The 19,434-nt window shown below is 43.4% G+C and overlaps 2 protein-coding genes across 2 annotated transcripts in view; one reads left to right on the top strand and one right to left on the bottom strand.

The window, feature by feature from the left end:
• Positions 1-19,434, bottom strand: part of LOC135711522 (muscle-specific protein 20-like) — a 169,595-nt gene that overhangs the window by 107,199 nt on the left and 42,962 nt on the right. The gene's annotated exons all lie outside the window — the stretch shown is intronic.
• The window catches only part of LOC135711518 (protein takeout-like), a 43,962-nt gene that overhangs the window by 8,353 nt on the left and 16,175 nt on the right, over positions 1-19,434 (top strand). The window contains exons 3-4 of the mRNA XM_065234387.1: positions 6,389-6,539; positions 6,615-6,748. Of these exons, the coding sequence (XP_065090459.1) occupies positions 6,389-6,539; positions 6,615-6,748 (285 nt within the window). The remainder of the gene's footprint in view (positions 1-6,388; positions 6,540-6,614; positions 6,749-19,434) is intronic.

The raw sequence follows: 19,434 nt of genomic DNA, 5'->3' as shown, positions 1-19,434 counted from the left end.
TGCCAGTTCGGCACCCAGCTTGACAACATCCTTCACCGGCGTGAAAAGCGGGGAAACGGCGTTACCATCGCCATTTTCTTCCGGGAGTACTGCATACTGGTTAGTTTGCAGTACCCGTTTTCCGGCGTCATCCTGCGACGCGCTGGGCTTGATTAGCACCTTCTTTGAAGGGCCCACTGCTGTCTCATTGGCACGTTTACGCACCATTTGTTTCGTGTTTGCAACTTCAAGTAAACTTGCCAGAACGCGAGAAGATGGCGACACTTCCACAGCGCAACGCGACAGCACAAAACGAAACAGAATCGAAACGAGAACTCGAGCGAAAATACGGACTGAACAGCTCAACAGTTGAGCAAAGAATGACGAAGAAAACGATTTGGCAAGCGTTTTTATTATCACTGATTTACTCCACCCTTCCTTTCATTGGTGAAATGGTGAGCGATCAACCGAGCGATGAAGAGTTATAATTTTTTTAAATATTGATTAAGATGTTTTCTAAAAACTTCTGAAACCACCAGGGATGTTAATGTGTGGTTATTTTAATTTATTAAATAGGCATATAACAATTTATTAAATAGGCTACAAAATGGTGAGTTGACAACCTGGAAGGAGCGGAATACCTAGCTCTGGTCCTCACAAGTTCCTACTTCACGCCTCCCCGAGTCATATGATAACAAAAGACTACCTGCTGAAACATGGACACAGCTGGGTGGCATAGCCAGGGCAATGTTGCCAGTCCGGCAATAGCAAGGTGAGGTGGGGCGAGGCGAACACTGGCGCGGTAGCCATAGTACGGTGATAGAAAAATGCTTCATCAAACCCGAGCGTCTGTTCACCATGGAGGTGCGGCTCAAAACGGCGTCTGTTATCCATGTTAAGAGCGGCTGATCACCGTCCTAGTACCATCGTGGGACTCTAAACAGAGCTGTGCACTATAGTCCCCTGGCAAGACAGGGTGTTGGGGCAGGTCTAACAAGCCGCTTTGGAAAAAACATAAATTTGCAAATACTGAAGAAAGAAATACGGATCGGAACAATTGGACCTACGCGACGAAATAAGGACTACGATTCGGAACATGGAACTGCAAATCGCTCGGCTTCCCGGGCTGCGGTAGGTTAATCTATGACGAACTTCAACCACTTCGAAGTCGTAGCACTGCAGGAACTTTGCTGGACGGGACCAAAGGCATGGAAAAGCGGTCATCTAGCGGCTACTTTCTACCAGAGCTGTGGCACCACCAACGAGCTAGGAATCGGCTTTGTAGTGCTGGGAAAGATACGCCAACGCGTGATTGGTTGGCAGCCGATCAAAGCGAGGATGTGCAAGTTGAGGATTAAGGGCCGTTTCTTCAACTACGGCATCATCAACGTGCACTGCCCACACGAAGGGAGAGAGACCCGACGACGAGAAAGAAGCGTTCTATGCGCAGCTGGAGCAGGTGTACGACGGCTGTTCGCAACGGGATGTCAAAATCGTCATCGGCGACATGAACGTTCAGGTAGAACGGGAGACAATGTATAGACAGGAAATCGAACCGTATCGAACGACAACGGCCAACGATGCATGAACTTTGCAGCCTCTCGGAGTATTGTAGTTCGAAGTACCTTTTTCCCCCGCAAGGATATCCCCAAAGCCACCTGGAGATCACCTGACCAACACACAGAAAACCAAATCGATCACGTTCTAATCGACGGGAAATTCTTCTACGACATTATAAACGTCCGCACGTACCGCAGTGCGAACATAGATTCGGACCACTACCTAGTTGCAATATGCATGCGTTCAAAACTCTCGACGGTGTATAACACCCGTCAAAGTCGAACACCGCGATCCAACATTGAGCAACTACGGGACTCCGGAGTTGCCCAGGACTACGCGCAGCAGCTGGAAGTTGCACTACCCACGGAAGAGCAGCTTGGCGCAGTTACTCTTGAAGATGGCTGGAGGGACATCCGTTCCGCCATAGGTAGTACTCCTGTAGCGCCACTAGGTACTGCGATCCCGGACCTAACAAATGACTGGTTTGACGGCGAATGCAAACTGTTAGTAGACGAGAAGAATGTAGCACGAGCGAGAATGCTGCAACACCGAACGAGATTGAATGTGTAGCGATACAGACAAGCGCGGAACAGACAAATCTCGGTTTTCCGAAGGAAGAAGCGTTAGCAGGAAGACCGAGATCGCGAGGCGATGGAAAATCTGTACCCCGTAAACGACACACGGAAGTTCTACGAGACGCTAAATAGTTCGCGCAAAAGATACTCACGAATGAGTGTGAGGTGATTGAGAGGTGGAAGCAGTACTATGACGAGCACCTCAACGGCGATGCAGTAGAAAACGAAGGTGGCACGACAACAGACCTTGGAGCACGCGCAGAAGACGACAGGCTACCGGCCCCTGATCTTCAAGAAGTGGAGGTGGAGATCGATCGGCTGAAGAACAACAAAGCAACTTGTGTAGATCAACTACCAAGTGAGGTATTGAAATACGGGGGCTGCACTGGGTAATTGCCAAGATTTGGGAGGAGGAGATATTACCCGCGGAGTGGATGGAAGGTGTCGTATGCCCAATCTACAAAAAGGGCGATAAGTTGGATTGGTGCAACTACCGCGCGATCACACTGCTGAGCGCCGCCTACAAGGTACTCTCCCAAATTCTATGCCGCCGCCTGTCACCATTTGCAACAGAGCTGGTGGAGCAATACCAGGCGGGATTCACGGACCAAATTTCGATTCGGCAGGTTCTGCAGAAATGCCGCGAATACAACGTGCCCACACATCATTTGTTCATCGATTTCAAATCCGCATACGACACAATCGATCGAGATCAGCTATGGCAGATTATTTACGAGTACGGATTTCCGGGTACACTGACGCGATTGATCAAGGTGACGATAGATCGAGTGATGTGCGTTGTTCGAGTATCAGGAACACTCTCGAGTCCCTTTGAATCTCGAAGGGGATTACGGCAAGGTGATGGACTTTCGTGTCTGCTATTCAACATCGCGTTAGAAGGTGTGATCAGAGGAGCTGGGATAGACACGAGTGGCACGATCTTCAGGAAGCCCATCCAGCCTTGGCTTCGGCGATGACATCGACATCATGGCACGGAACTTTGAGACGATGGCGGAAACGTACATCAGACTGAAGGCTGAAGCTAGGCGGATTGGACTTGCCATCAACGCATCAAAGACAAAATGCATGAAAGATAGAGGTTCTAGGGAAGATAATGTTAGCCTCCCACCCCGAGTTCAGATTGATGGAGACGAAATCGAGGTGGTCGATGAGTTAATGTATTTGGGCTCACTGGTGACCGCCGAAAATGATATCAGCAGAGAAATTCAAAGACGCATTATGGCAGGGAATCGTGCCTACCTTGGACTCCGGAGGACGCTCCGGTCGAATAAAATTCGCCGCCGCACGAAGTTGACTGTCTACAAGACAAAGATTAGACCGGTGGTCCTCTACGGCCACGAGACCTGGACTATGCTCGTGGAGGACCAACGCGCCCTTGGTGTTTTCGAACGGAAGGTGTTACGTACCATTTACGGTGGAGTGCAAATGGATGACGGAACGTGGAGGAGGCGAATGAACCACGAATTACACCAGCTGCTGGGAGAACCATCTATCGTCCACATTCACTGGGCATGTCGGAAGCGGTCAAGGTGGATCGACTAAGTAGAAGGCGACCTGCGGACCCTTCGCAGACTACAAGGCTGGCGAAGTGTGGCCATGGATCGAGTAGAGTGGAGACGACTTCTTCGGACAGCAGAGGACAACAATGCCTTAGCCTGATTGGTAAGGTAAGTAAGCATTAGACTGATGCAAAATTTGACATTTTTGCTCCACAGTGCTTAAATGGTTTCAAATCGGGTCCTGATTAGCCTACCAAAGTTACAACTCATTTGGTTAGAAACAGACTTCGCACAAGCCATTTGAAGTTTACATGTAAATTACTATGGGAAATCTCAACTTTTTCTTCATTGCCTTTAAGACTTTTTCCATATTGAGCTGCGAAACAGTTCGATAGCTATTCTTATAGAAAATTTTCTCAGCTACAACTTTTCTGAAGATCGTTTCTATGTAAAACGAAACAGGAAAAAGTTATTAATTATTTAAGAGATTGGTAAACTTATGACATGATGAAGCAGCTGCTCTGTACGCAGCACTGTATTTTGCAGTGTGACATAGGTAGTAGATTTTTGTGTCCTATTCAACGCCCCTATTCAACGGTGTTTCTACCAATGTTGCCTGCTGAGCAGTTGATTGAGCATAATCATAAGACATCAGCGCATTAAACCATTGATAACTTTCGATCCTTGATCCTTGAAGTTGTAGCTGAGAAAATTTCCTACAAGTACAGTGGAAAGCTTTTGAAGCAGACCGATATGGTGAATTATTAGATAGAAATGAACAAAAATCTTGGTTTTACCATAGTAATTCCCATACAAACTTCAAATGGTTTGTGCCATCTCAGTCTCTCACCAAAGGGGTTCAAATTTTGAGAGGTTAGTCAGGATCCGATTTGGAATCGTTTAAGTATTGTGGAGCGAAAATTTCAAATTTTGCATCACTCTAGTAAGCATATAACAACACCAAAACGTTTTTTTAGTATGACATAATTACAGCTGATTAAACCAATTTTTTCAAAATGTTTCCGATACAGTGCAGTGAAAGAATGTATTGGCTCTCAAAATCAACAGGAAACACCGAGAAATTTTAATCCAGTTGAGTTGTTAGCAATAGAGAAAATCCATGAAAATAATCGTTGGTTCCTCATGATCCTGGACGCTTAATATAAATATCGTTTGGATTCAAAAATTTGTAATATGAATTTAAACTTCGATTTTTTTTTTTTTTTTGATATCATATACAAGATTTCAATATTTTGAAATTCTTAATGAATTGAGCAACAACGACAATCTTTAGGTCCTACGTAAGAGTAGTTGGGCCTTTGCAACACTCGAGGGCACAGGATACTGAGTGAGAGATACGACTGTTTTACCTGACTAATTACCGAATATACGTTGTATCCGCTGGAACATAAACTCACCTAATGCTACGCTAATTATGCTGCATTGTAACTGCAAGAATTAACCACTTTGTAATTAATGAAAATTACCGCCATCCACCTAGGAAAGTATTACAGGTCGCACTTTTTCCCATTCAATTTTCTCATATTTCGTAACACCAATTTCCGCATCGATTGAGCACCCGCCATTAGTGCTAGCCAATGACATTTCAAATTCAAGATCTTGTCAGCACCAACAGCAGAATAGACCCACTATTTAAGCAGCAAATTAATTGCCTATTATTTAACGCAGCGACTTGCACAAAAAGAAAACTGCTTACTCGTCACTGCCACCGCTTTGCCATACACTTGAATGCATGCGGTTAACATTGATCGTGAAAAACTCACCTACCCTAAACCAGCCATCGTATGCCTACATAAGTACGTGAGTCTGTACGCATATCGGCACCCGCGTCCCCAGAGTAGCTTAGATTTAGAATTGTGAAACTTCCACTAGAACCGGCTCGGCTTGGGTGCAGTTTGGTTCAGTCACCACCGACGACGACCTGTCCTCAATACCGATAATTTATATTTGATCATCACGCTACAGGTTCTAAGCCAACTCACACGCGTCAAGCCATTATATGGCATAATGTCGAAGTTGTTGGTATTGCGGTAGGAACTAGCATAATCTCCTCGACTCAACCGACAGTTGCATAATGCATGTGCATCTTGGATTACCCATCACTTTAACTTGCCAAGACCGTCCGGAACAAAGTGGTCGTCATAGCATCGGGGTTGCCCAATAACTCATAGAGTACCGACAATTTCAACCTGCAAATTCTTCTCAGCATCAACGTTCCGATCCGAGTCGGATTTCCGCAAAATCTTCACCCACTGCTGTTGAAGTCTATTTGCCTTACCAACAGTTTGTTTGGTTTGCTAGCAAATGACAACAACAACATAACCTCAATAAACCTAGTCGGATCAAGTTGGCCGTTGGGCTGTAATTGGAGAGAACATGCGATCGGTTCTCACCTATACCTAAGCCTAGAAGAACAGAACCAGTTCCACGTGCTGGGGTGCTGCTGTGAAAAACATACCACCGACCGGTGACACTGACACTCGCAAACCATGTGTGAAACATTGCAAGCCAAAATTGTGGGACACAGATGATCGTAAATTAAGTTAGTAAATAGTTTCGGTGGCTGCTGGTAGTAGCAGCCTTCTATATGGTTGGTTGACTGGTTTCAGGAATGTGACACTAATCTAGTGGCTCTAGTGGCTGGTTGCAATGGTTCACCTACCAACTAGAATGTTCGCAATTGCGACAAAAATGCTGAATCTAATAAGGATTGTTTCTATCCATCTATTGCAGGAATCGAAGGCCTCGAGCACGTCGGTACGATCGACCCGATGAAGATCAACAAGATCCGCATCCTGCAGGGCGACGGGCCCGTGAGCGTCAACGCGTCCCTCTCCAAGGTGGTGGTGACCGGTTTCGCCAATACGAAAGTAGTTCGCAATGTGTACGTTTCGCTTCAGGACGGGTGATTGGTTTTCATGGGGCAAAGTGATTTCTATCCTCAGATTTCCATCCATAGAGTCAGCAGCCGGGACTTCAGCTGGGAGACGCACATCAAGCTGCCGAAGATGCGCATCGAAGGGAGCTACCACATGCAGGGCCGGATTCTGGTGATCCCACTCAACGGCCACGGCAAGTGCTGGTTCGAACCGAGTGAGTAGGAATTTTTCATTTTCGTTGTCATACTGAAGTAGTTACACTTACTTTCTTTGAGAATCGGTTATGCTGGGAAATAATTTTGGGTTGTACTTCATTGGTATTTCACAAGCAAAAGACTTACAAATCTATCGTGTGTCATGGGATCTTAAGCTTTGAATATATTTGGATGTGTTTATGTATTTCTGTTATCCTCAGCGCTAGCTGGCGTTGCTGGATCGTACTAAAACTACTAAAATGTTTGTTTATTTACATATTGTCTTGTGGTTTACAATTATTGTACAGTTCAATTGATTTAGCCCGAAAGCTGTTCATTATTCTGTGATTATATCTATAACAAGTTACTGTGCTGTAATGATTTTAGTTTTACATTATAATAGTTTACATTTTGCTTTTAGGGAAAGCATATTTGATATTCTACCTTCTTAACCTAGTTGCCTATCCTAACTTGCCAGAACCTTAATGATCTGTTGATCGGATCGCATGCAGCAATCTCTGAAACTTTTGATGGTAGCAGTTCTCCGTAGCGCCAAGGTCTGAAGACCAGCCAGGCGGTGGACCTCAGAATTTCTAGTACGCGGTGGACTGTTGAGGATCATCCTCCGGATCTTGTTCTGTATCCTTTGTAGTTTGAGGTGATGAGAATGTGCGCAACTCTCCCAGATTGGCAACCCGTACTCTATGACGGGAAGGATTATACGGAGAGGAACGACCTTATCAAGATGTTGCATTTTGTTTTTGTTTTGTCAACATGCTCCCTGAAAATCAGCTTGCTGTCGAGTGTTAGTCCGAAGTAGACTACCTCTTTGGATCACTCCACCATTGTGACGTTTAGGCAGATTTTGTTATTCTCAGACGGAACAGGTCTGGGAGATTTTGAGTGTGGAAAAATTAAGACCTGGGTCTTCGCCAGGTTGATACGGATCTTCCAGCTGTTGAAATACTCAGACAGGACATCCAAGCCTCTCTGGAGTTTGGTAGTCAGAGCTCCGATGACCCTACCCTTGTAGACGATGGATGTGTCGTCTGCGAACAGAGACAACGATCCACCATCAGGGAGAGTCGGAATATCTGAGGTGAATAGATTGATCAGGATGGGCCCAAGGATACTTCCTTGAGGCACACCTGCACCGATGCTAAAGGCATCCGATGTGATGCCATTCAGAGAGATCTGGAACGTCCTGTCCGATAGATAATTTTGTATGATCTTCATGAGGAAGATTGGAAGACCGTAGTGCTGCAATTTGAACACCAGGCCAGACATTGTCGAACGCTTTTTCAACGTCCAACAACGCCATGGCCTATGTTTTCGAAACAGACTTGTTCCGTCTGAGAATGTTTGTTACTCGAGTCAGCTGGTGGACGGTTGATCGACCTTTTCGAAAACCAAACTGCTCCTCGAGTAAGATGTTGTTTTCTTCGGCAGATGTTAGAAGCCGGCTGTAAACTGCCCTTTCAAACAACTTGACAACAACCCTGAGAGAAGGCTGATGGGTCGGTAACTTGAAGGAGAGCAAGGATCCTTCTCAGGTTTCCGAATGGGGATGACTTTAGCTAACTTCCAGCACGAGGAGAAGTAGCCAAGTCGGAGGCACTGATTGAAAATCAGTGCAAGATGGTGCTTGAGCTCCAGATTCAGGATGTTATCGAAACCTGGGGCCTTCATGTTTTTGGAAGTTTTGATATAAGCCAACAGTTCGTCAGCAGTGATCTCGGATTCCTCGGGAAAGATGTTAGGAGCCTGGTGGAGATTGGTTACATTTTCAGCGACCTCAGCTTCGTGAGGGCTGGTGATGTTTTGTCCGAGATTGTGGGAGCTGACGAAATGTTGACCTATCGCGGCAGGTGTTATCAGGTGAACCACTGAACTGTCGGGACAATAGGCCTCGATTTAGTTTTGAGGACTTTTTGGCACAATCTGGGAGGGGGAACGGATGTTATTGGCAAATTTCTCATTTCTGAGTTCCACCATTTTGGCTTTGATAAGTTTGGTTGGAATGGGTCTTCAAGGTAGGCAGCCCAGTTCTCTGATACTGCCTACGCATGGCGTTACGTCTGATTAGGCTTTTAGTATTCTGATCAAGGGTCAGACAATTACTCACCCGTCTGGAAGCTGGCACGTGTTGTTCACGGGCTCGGGATACCGCCTCCTCGACGGCGCACAGAGATCTATCGATGTCATCAGTCGTCCCCAGTAAGGCGCCGAATACGATGGCTTCGTCGACGACTTGTTGGAACCGATCCCAGCTTACCCGATGGTAATTCCGACGGGAAGCATGGAATGATTAACGGAGGAGCCCACCTCGGCCACCACCCGGAAAGTGGTCCGAGCTTAACCCTTGGTGGGCTACCGTCCATGTTGCTGACGAACGTTGCTTGATCGCTGCGCATCTTTCTAGTTATGCGGCAGTACAAATATAATTTCCGTAACTACCCTGCTGACGGCATTCTAGGTTCCTCTCGACACATTTAATTGACGAAATTAGCCGCGTTAAGGGCTTCGCACTGCTTCGAATCTAGTACAGTCGAAGATCAAACGCTCCGGTGTTTCCACCACATTTTCACATTCTGGACAGAGGGGTGCTTTCTTTTTACCCATGTCGAGAGAATTGGGATAAGCCTGTGGGTTCACGTACAATTCTCTGCCGTGTCCCATTCCTGCTGTCACTTGACCGTCGACCCCGTTCTTACCATTTTCTGTACATCAGGTTTGTTTTCGCTTGTAGCTCTCAATTTAATCCGCCATGCCGATAGGGGCTCATGCATTAATTATCGTCACTTTTTTCCTATACCTAATGCATTGCTTGTCACAAAATCTCAGACACCCCCCCCCCCCCCCCCCAGAGCGTGACATAATATATGCATCAACCCTAGGGGTCATTCTAGCGATGACGCATAACGAGATAGTTCTGTGTGAGCTTACGAAAACCTGAACGTACTGCTCAATTTCGCTTGCTTTCCAGCGCTGCAACCCAGGCTGGACCTCCGTACCTAAAGCTGGGCTTAGACAGGGCAAGTCAATTGATCAAGTCAGTTGATTTCAATTGACTTGAACGCGAATTGAACGTGTAAACCATACAACTGAATTGATCAACTCACTTGAATTGAAAAAAGTTGAACCAGGCTCAAATTTTCTAGCCAATTGAATTAAACTGAGTTGATCATTTGACTTGCCTAGTCTAAACCCAGCTTAAGAATCGGCGAAAATACATTAGCTAGAAGACGCCTCTTGCTACTGCTTGATCCAGAGTTGTTCGGCATGGTTCTAAAAAAATGAAACAAACTCTTTAGCTTATTACAGCGCTCCTAGTGGACGTATTCGGAAGCTTTTGACGTCTATGTGTTGAAAACAACAATAACACTAACAGTGCATTTTTTAAGTTCATAAAACGCTCTTGTTTTGGAGACAGTCACCATGCAAGAGGAGCAGAAACACGCTATGGGGCGTGCTCATAACGTACAGGGAAACCTTGACGACGAATCGGAATCCTCAAAGTAAACGCCAGAGTGGAACTGCCAACCGTCAGCTCCATGGAAAGGTCGTGAGGTCCATCAGAGGCAACCCAGGTACGTCCGATCGCGATTTGAGTAAAAAGTATGATGCTGCCCGTAGCACAGTGCAGCGATTTTGCTACCGTAAAGGCTTACAGGCATACCGCACCAAAAGTCAATCAAATCGATCACTCAAGCAGAATACCGTAGTTAGAACCCGTGCTCGAAAGCTGTATGACAACCTGCTGACCAAGTCCGTACAAGTACGAGGATCTCTTTGGACAGGATGGCAGAAATCTGGACGATCCGGGGAAGTGTGGCTGTTGCTACGCTGCCTCAGCGTTTCAGTTTACGAGAAATTGTTCAATTATCTCTTACCAGGCCGCCGTGATTTCCAAATCGACCAAGTTTTGGACAAGTTAAAGTCAATTTTTGTGAAGTCGACGACTCCGTAACGTACGCCGGAGTCGTCAACCGGCAGTGCGAAGATTTCGAGCTGCATAAACTCTCCGTTAACCAGTTCAAAAGCCTGGTGTTCATCTGCGGTCTAAATTCAGGGAAGGATGCCGATATCACGACCCGACGTCTGCCGAAGCTCTGGGATACGTTTTTAAAATCGAGTACGTTTCAACGCAACATTTAGGCTACGGAGAAGCCAGAAGAGGAAGCAGTAATAGCAACGGTTCGCATCGAAGCTGATTTCAGTTCCTTTTTGCAAGAAACACTACAAGATGGTGCGAGCTGCTACAGCAAAGGACAGTACTACAGAAGGTGATATCCAACATCCAGAAGGGCTGGCCCGAGCGCAACGAGGCTATTCCCGAGATCGAGGTAAGACCGTTATTCAGTCGTCGAGAGTCCTATTCATTGGTTGGTGGGTGCGTGGTGATGATGGATCGAATCGTAGTTCTTCAGTGTTCCCAAAAACGTATTCCGAAGCAGATGGTCATGGTCATCACGGAATCGAGCGAGCGAAAGCGATTGCTCGATGCATCGTTTTCTGGCCACGAATCGACAACGACATTGCTGACTACGGCCGTCGATGTTCAAGCTGTGCCAGCGCTGCAAATTCTCCACCACAAGTCAACCGACAACCCTGGCCGAGTGCTGATGGTCCGTGGCAACGCCTTCATTTGGATTTTGCTGGACCATTGGAAAGATTCTATATCTGGTCGTTGTAGACATTTTGCAGAAACGATCTCTACAACGGCATTCCTCCGTGAATGTTTCATCCGCTTCGCTATACGAATGGTTTTTGTGACAGCCAATGGAGGCCAGTTCCTAAGTGCCGAGGAGTTAGGAGTCATAAATTTCCGCAATATAATTGCCAAGTGGAACGATTTGTGGACACACTCAAGCATTCACTTAAGAAAATAAATGGGGGAGGAGAGACATCAACCGCATCAGCACTTCAAACATTCCTGCACACCTACACAGATCAACACCGTCTGCTGTTCTAGGTGGAATGCCACCCGACCAGAATATGCTCGGACGTTTCATGAGGAATATGATGGATATTCTACGTCCCGCGTACCAGCCTGTCAGTAGTCAGCAACTGAATTCTCAGTTTACGACAAGGGGCAGCAACAAAGTCTGGAAGTGGATGCCGGGTGTAGTCATCGAAAGAATCGGCAACATCAACTACAAATCCACATCGGAAGGCACCTATAATCGAGGATAGACCAGTTGAAATTCAGGAGGAATATTCCATAGAGAGATCTGCACAAGGAGTATTCAAACTCTGCACACCGTAATCTGTGCCGCGAAATTTAAGTGTGCCGAAAGCTGTGGCAAGCGCTGTGTCGAACTTGCCGTAGTAGGCCAAAGCGTACTAATCAAAGTGTAAATTACGCATGAGCTTGGCAATCCAAAAATTATAATGACTTTTGTGATTGTGTTTACATTTTCAATTTCTTTGATGGCAAACGTTAAGCTTCATTCTCATTTGATCGTGAGCGGAGTGGGCAGTGAAAGAAGAGCTGGAATCCATCCAAATTCGACCAGTCCAAAATAAACGTGTGCAGAAATCAGGTGTAGCCTGATTGATGGTGGACGAAATTTCCGAACGGGCGAAAGACCCTAAAAACAAGTACGTGACCTCGAAGACACCACCCAAGCCTATCGTGTCGCTGTTAATGGTGTCTCCTTCCACCACATTCTATTGCACACGTTCAAGCTTACCAAGTTCACGATCTTATGTAGTTGTGCTACCTTATGCAATGGCCAACGTACCACCGATGAAAACTAGAGAGGGTCTAGTATAAGAGAGGAGTGGATTCAAAACAAACTGCCTTGGCAACCTAAATATGCCAAGGTGATTTCTAGCAACACTGCCAGTGCAATCAAGATAGGCGCTGCTCGATTGGCTCTGGTTTTGATAGTTCGTTTGGCTCAAAAGCAGCCAGTCCGCTCCTCTCTTATACTAGATAGACCCTCTCTTATACTAGGTAGACCCTCTCTAATTTAATATCCTTCCACTTGTGATCCAGATAATCTTCGCATCTGCTGTTCTACGGCAGGCAGGACCCGTGGTCGTTGTTGCTCATCTGCACGCCTTTGGGCTCTTGGCAAACTTCACGTCGCTTAAAGTCGTCTTGCGGGAACTGTTGACCCCACCAGATTGAGCAAGGCCTTACTGGCCTTACAAGAAGTGATCTGTAGACCACCCATCGAATCGGGGCCTTTTGAGACAAACTAGTTCAACAGAAGGATGATGACAGAGATGCATCTGCAAAATTGTCCGATCGTTGATGATGGGTACGTGCTTGTTGTCGGACTCACGGAATGAAATGTATAATTGCACTGATCTGTTCCTATTAATCCTAAACTATTGCACTAAGGCAACCGTACATAGGTCCAGATCTGATGGAACATTTTAGGTTAATACGTATCGACATTCCCTAGGAGTACAGGCACTTCTATGCACATCCCTATAAAGTCCTGTGGATTTCCCATCGAACTACATACCCAATTGAAGCCAATGACTGGCAAGAATATCTGAGGAAAAAACAAGGGAAAACGAGAAATATTCCATCCCGGAAGACCCTTGGAAATACTGGGATTTGAACCTGGAATCGGATAAGATTTGTTGATTTTGGCAAGATTCATGGTGCAGAAAATTCTTACAGATTTTTCCTTGGAATTTTTCGAGCCAATTGTGAAACCCAATGGAGTAATGAAAGTAGTCAACCTTAACAGTGGCAAAACGTCAACACGCGACAGTGATGCCGTTTTATATTATATTGTTTGTGTTCTGCTTGTCAACGTGTGCCCTAGCGTGTGCTGTGTTTCCGCACAGTGTGCAGAGTTGATTACCCCTTGGATCTGCAAGGAATAGGATTTGTAATCTTTGAAGTTTATAAAAATGTTGAAGTCGCTAATGTCGTTTTTGTTTTTGCGGTGTAGCACCGGTGTAGTGTAAGCAGGAATTCGTCGATGTACACTGCGTAAATATTTACATTTATTGACATTACACTCTGCCATTACATGGCAGATTCCGACACAGTATGTCTTTTTTTTCATTCGTGTTGTTTTCAAAGATCGAAATGATTACATGAGATTTGTCAATTATGTAAATATTTACAAGTCGTGCATTGGATATGCGCTACTCATCGACAGCTCAATATAATTTGTTTGTAAACAAAGGTGCATCCGATATCTATACCTTAAAGGTGTACGGCAGTGTAGCAGCCACACCGCAAAAACGAAAACGACATAAGGCCCACGCGCACGTCTTCTAATCTATTGGATTGATTCCAACAATATCATTGACAACAGTAACTCCCTGTCTGCGTTTGGATACCACAATCTAGATATTCCTCTTGACACGGAGCTGGCTGATCATTATTATCTATTACATTCACCACAGCAGAAAGAAGCAAGGCATTTGGATTCAGGAAACAGACAGATAACACATTTGATTTTGATTTGTTCTGCTATCAACTGTCATTTAAGTAGAAAATTTTGTACAACCTCTGTTTGCTATGATAAGCGTCTAATGTAAAAAAGTGGCGATCCAAATGTTATGGCACACCAGCGTAAAAATCTGGCAATGACACTTGGCTCTCCGGGCCTCTTTTCCAAGCAATATGTATACCCTTCGTTGCAAGAAACGTAAAACATGAATTCCAAAGATAATTCTAAAGGTTCACAAGCAATAAGAATATTAAAAACAAATACCCACGGCAAATTAAATTATGCTGAACCGCACATGCACTTCGCCGACAGTGAAATCAACATCGAAATTCTATATTCAATGTTTACCGACAGCGAAACGACCGAACGACGTTGCGCTTCAAGATTGCCTGAGTGTTCCCGGCGGCTAACGACGACGACGACGACGACGATACAAATAAGACGCACACGTCCGCAAATCAAGGGGAACTACAAAAAGTTCAATAGATTGCGCCGAGTACGTTTGTGTACCAGGAGCGCATCCGTCGAGCAGGTCATCAGCGTTTCTGCTTTGCGTTCCGTCCGTTCCGATGGGCGCGAAATTTTCTATCTTGCAGGCGGAGGACAGTGTTTTTGCTGCGGTTCGGTTCGTCGTATTTATGATGCGGCTATAGTATTTGTAGCTTGCAGCAACAGCAGCAGAAACGGTGCCGAACGGTATTTGAAACGGTTAGGATAGTATAACTGCGGGGGTAAATTTTGTTTTCTTGCGAGCTGTTTCATTGTATCATTGACAAATTTGGTTGGTAAGATTAATTTTAACTATATGGAAATATACTAGCTCGTTCTTACAATTACAACAATTTTATGATGTTAGCAATTGAATGTTGACCATTTAATTCCAGTGGTATCAATAACAAATAAATTATTAAACTTCAAATGAGTTTATTTATGGAACACAACACACAAAGATAGGATTTGATAATTGCTTTGTTGGGAAAAAAATGAAATTGTGACAATCATTATCTGAGAACCCAACTTCGTTTGATCTTATAGTTAGCACAAATTACGAAATGAATATTCTCACAGATAAATTCCATCAGTTCACGGATGAAATCGCTTTTAATGCCGCCAAAGGTCATCCAGAAAAACTTCATCATTCGCAGCCGAAGTCGAAAATCCTTCATTTTTGTTGATCATTTCGCCGTGAATTAGGTGCGGACATCATTTTCACCGTGAATGCCGTGATTGTAATGAAACTCTTTCAGGGCGGTTAGGCGCAACACGACGCCGAGTTGCCCCCAAACTGAGTATATTTTATACATTCGTAAAGTGATGCTACCGGGAGCGCAGGATCGTGAACAGCTAGCAATACACCCTCGAGAAAGGCGCGTAGCAAATGCAGCGGCCAGTATCGTCTTATTTCGTTACTCATTCCTCCGGCAAAGTCACGCCAGAGTTTGAACCAGTACCGTAAACTGCTGTTCGGTTCATTTCGAAAGTGTAGGTTTAGCTTACGTCTTCGAATGATGGTGTGCTGGCGGCGTTCACAAATGATTTCGATCTTTGTGCGATGCGAGGTAATAATGACTTTAGGGAAATGACACGTAGTTTATTTTTCGCTGATATTTTCTGGCTGGATGACCGAGATGATGGCAGATGGCTTCATGAAATCATGAACGAACTTTTCTGCAGTCGGCGGGTGTTCAATTTGGATTTGGAGGGTTTATTATTTACCGCAGTTTGAGCACTGAAAACATGGTCTCTTGGGTGATGTTTCGGTATTCCGTGCAGTTCATTGTAGTGTGGCCGATGAAAAGGCACAATGAAAGAAGAGTGGTGCGAAATTATTACTATGCACATTGTGTCAGGCTTGGTCAAAGTTTACACGAGCTACTGATCCTCATAGTATAGGAATTAACATAAACAGTTGGTTATGCAAAGTTTATCATTTCCTTGTAGTTCATGTTGTGTAGTTACGTAATATACAAAAAAAAAAATGTTCAGATGTGGGCATAGGTAACTGAAAACTTAGCTTCGATAACAGATAATCCGTTAATTGAAAGCTCAAATTTAATTTTGCTGCTAATTGATATGATGGTGAAAATTTTCTGGAAGGTGATTCTTTGATGAGTCCACAATATGTCCTATCACTTCAAGTTTTCTAGAGCACAAATCTCGGCACTGTTGCAATATAGCTCAGGAAATTGCAGAGCAGCAAATGTGAAGTTCTACTTTCGTTATTGTGTGGGAACTGATATTTGTGCCCTTGAAATTTCGAAGTGATAGAAAGATCAATCAGAAATAAGGTTTCCATAGCTATTCACCTTCATTGGCGTAGCTACTGGGGGTGCCAAGGGGACCAGGCCCCCTCCAGAATTATCTAGCCCTCCCCCAGAACTTTTGGTGTTTTTTTTATTCAGCGGTATTTTGTAAAGCTTGTCAAGCTCGATGTTACTAATCTTTTCTAAAGTCCATTATGTTCTGGACTAGAAGAAGCTATTTTGATAAATTATATCATATCGATATTTAATCCATGGCATAATAAGACGTCTACAAGCTCTGCAAATTGTTAATGAGCCCAGAGATTTTTCTTTAACTTCTAGGAACTTCATGGACTTCTAAGAAGTTCAGGGAACATCGTAGAAATTGAGGAAACTTATTATAAATTTTGGGAACTTTATAAATCTACAGAAAAATTCGTAGAAACAAGGAACTTGGAAAAGTTCTGAAAACTGCGTAGAAATGAAAAATTTATTTTAGTTTAAGAAGCTTCTTAAAAGTTTGAAGAAGTTTGGCGAATTTCGTAGCGTAAAACTTCTTATAAGTGTAAGGAATTTTGAAGAAGTTCAGGGAATTTTCTTCTAGGAACTTCAGGGATCCTCGCTTCAGTATAGGGTACTTCGTTGCAGTTTGTCAGAGATCTTAAATCGAAAAAGCTCCATGAACTTCTTGGGGGTTTTGAGAGCTTCGTTAAATTTCAAGGAACTTTCCAGATGTTTAAGAATATTTGTAGATGATAGGTGTCTTTTCAGAAGTGCAAAGATGTTTAGAGATCTTCGTAGAACTAAGAAATATTGACAAAATATGGAAATTTTGGAAAACTTAAGGGAGTTTTGTAGATGTAACGTTAAGTTACAGGATATTTTTTCAGCCATCCTTCCTAGACAGCAGAACATGTTCAAAAGATCTCCATAAATACAAAGATATTAGTAAAGTTCTCTTCCAAGACTTCAGGTTGATCAAGTTCTGAGGATCTCCAACTGTTTGAAAATTCAATGTTCTTTCAAGACTGTAGGTTGTTCAGGAAGTACTTTATTCCGGGGTGATCATAATGCGTTGCACTTTTGATTGTCACGTATAACATGATTGATGTGGCGTCGGTGGTGTAGTTATAAGCGTGATTTCCTCTCACCCCAGCAGGTCTGGGTTCAATCCCAGTCGGCACCGCCGGGATGTTCTGAGGCATAACATTTCTGATCACGCCTTCCTTCGGAAGGGAAGTAAAGTCGTTGGTCTCCGGTTCATGAGTTGATAGGTCTATCCAGCTTTCCATGCTTGATAATGGCGGCCTGTTTGTATGAATATATGTATCCTATACTGTACTTTTTGACACTAACTGGAGGGCGTATGTTGTTCCATTTTCTTCTGTTCCTGGGAGAGAGAAAGGGAGGGATCAAAATCCGAACCTCCAGATAGTACAGTGAAGGATACATTTTTTCATACAAACAGGCCGCCATTACCGAGCATGGAAAGCTGGATAGGAAGGGTCCAAGTGTGGGAGATGCCTCCCTGGCGTCGGTAACATTGGTGCTCAGCACGGAGAACAAAATCGACGGAAAACAAATCAAGGAAAAAAAAAGCATGGTTGGTGATAGATATAAAAAAATCTTAAAAGTATACCATCATGAGACTCCAATGATTGCCTTGATGTGTTTTTCCTAACAAAAAAATATTGCATAAATGTCAATTTTATAGAGCAGACGTTAAGTAGCAACAATATCAACATCCAAACAAACGATCTTAGGACTGCAACGATTGATGCCATTACCATTCAAGAATCATGTTTTACTAAACTAAGTGTCAATGAATTCGAATTACCTAATAAATTGCGGTAAAATGTTTCAAATATCAAGAAATCCAGGTTTTTTGGCAAAATTATTTGTTATTTTGAATTACATTGCCCACATTTAGGCGCAACTGTGCGTTTAAGCGAAGACAATGACGCGATTGTACCTGTCTCATAGCGTATGTATGAGAAAATGGAAGAGTTGCCAGTCTTCATGATTTGTTGTCTTCGGTTTAAGGCATCTTTTTATGGCGTTTTTGCTGAAAACATTTTTCACACAAGGGTTTTAGCATATGAATCGGATTTAGGGAACCCACATTTTATAAGAACAATTACTAGAAATGCACTGGGAAGTCATTTGAGAGGTTGATCAATTTCACCCCATATATTTCAATTAAAGATTTCAAAAATTTCCTGATTTCCAAAAAACAACACATCCAATATTGTAATAAATAATGCAGGGCGAAGGAGCCATCATAGCTACTGATTCAAATACCATTAGTTTTTCAATAATTTATTTATTTTCGTTAAAAGTGATCAATTTCTCCCATGATTACGGTATTCAAAATTTTTAAAGCTTATTGTATCATATGGAATCTTGAATAATGGATCTAGATTTTATGGACATGCTTTTGTAAAACTGAATTCAATTATTGTCTAGTTACAAACAGCGACACAATCATTCAAGTTTGGAGTTCATTTCTTTCGATTAGAATTAAAGTTCGATTAACTCCGAATGATTGTTAGTCCGATGCATCGAATAAAAAAATGTTCTGAATAAATGCTTTATTACTGTCTTTTCTCTTCAAATATCAGAATCACGACAAATAATAACCAGACTTTTCAATATTGTTACGAAATTTTTAAATCTTAATCTTGAGCATGTTTAAGTCCTAAATGTATGAAATTTATTCTGGGTGCATTTTACCATGTTTCAAATTCAAACTCCTAGAATTTAATTTTGGATCCATTTGAGATTTAACTGATGATGAATTACCTAAGTCTGAGCATTTTCTTAAGTTTGTTGCTACTTAATTTGACAGGCAGTTGCTACTTAATTTGATGGCAAAAAAAAATGATGCCTTACGTTAAACTTTAAACGTACTACATGAAGTAAAAAAAAATGGAGAAAATCATTTTAAATTGTTGAGATTGAAAAACAATTTTGTCACAAAACCACGCAAAAGTAGCAATTTCCTGAAACAGTAGGTGTCTCTGAACATAGCCA

The sequence above is a fragment of the Ochlerotatus camptorhynchus genome, unplaced genomic scaffold (genome assembly GCF_037179485.1).
Source record: "Ochlerotatus camptorhynchus isolate MF236.1 unplaced genomic scaffold, CSIRO-AGI_Acam_v1.1 ptg000433l, whole genome shotgun sequence".
Lineage (NCBI taxonomy): Eukaryota > Metazoa > Arthropoda > Insecta > Diptera > Culicidae > Ochlerotatus > Ochlerotatus camptorhynchus.
This window is presented reverse-complemented; position numbering and strand designations above follow the sequence as displayed.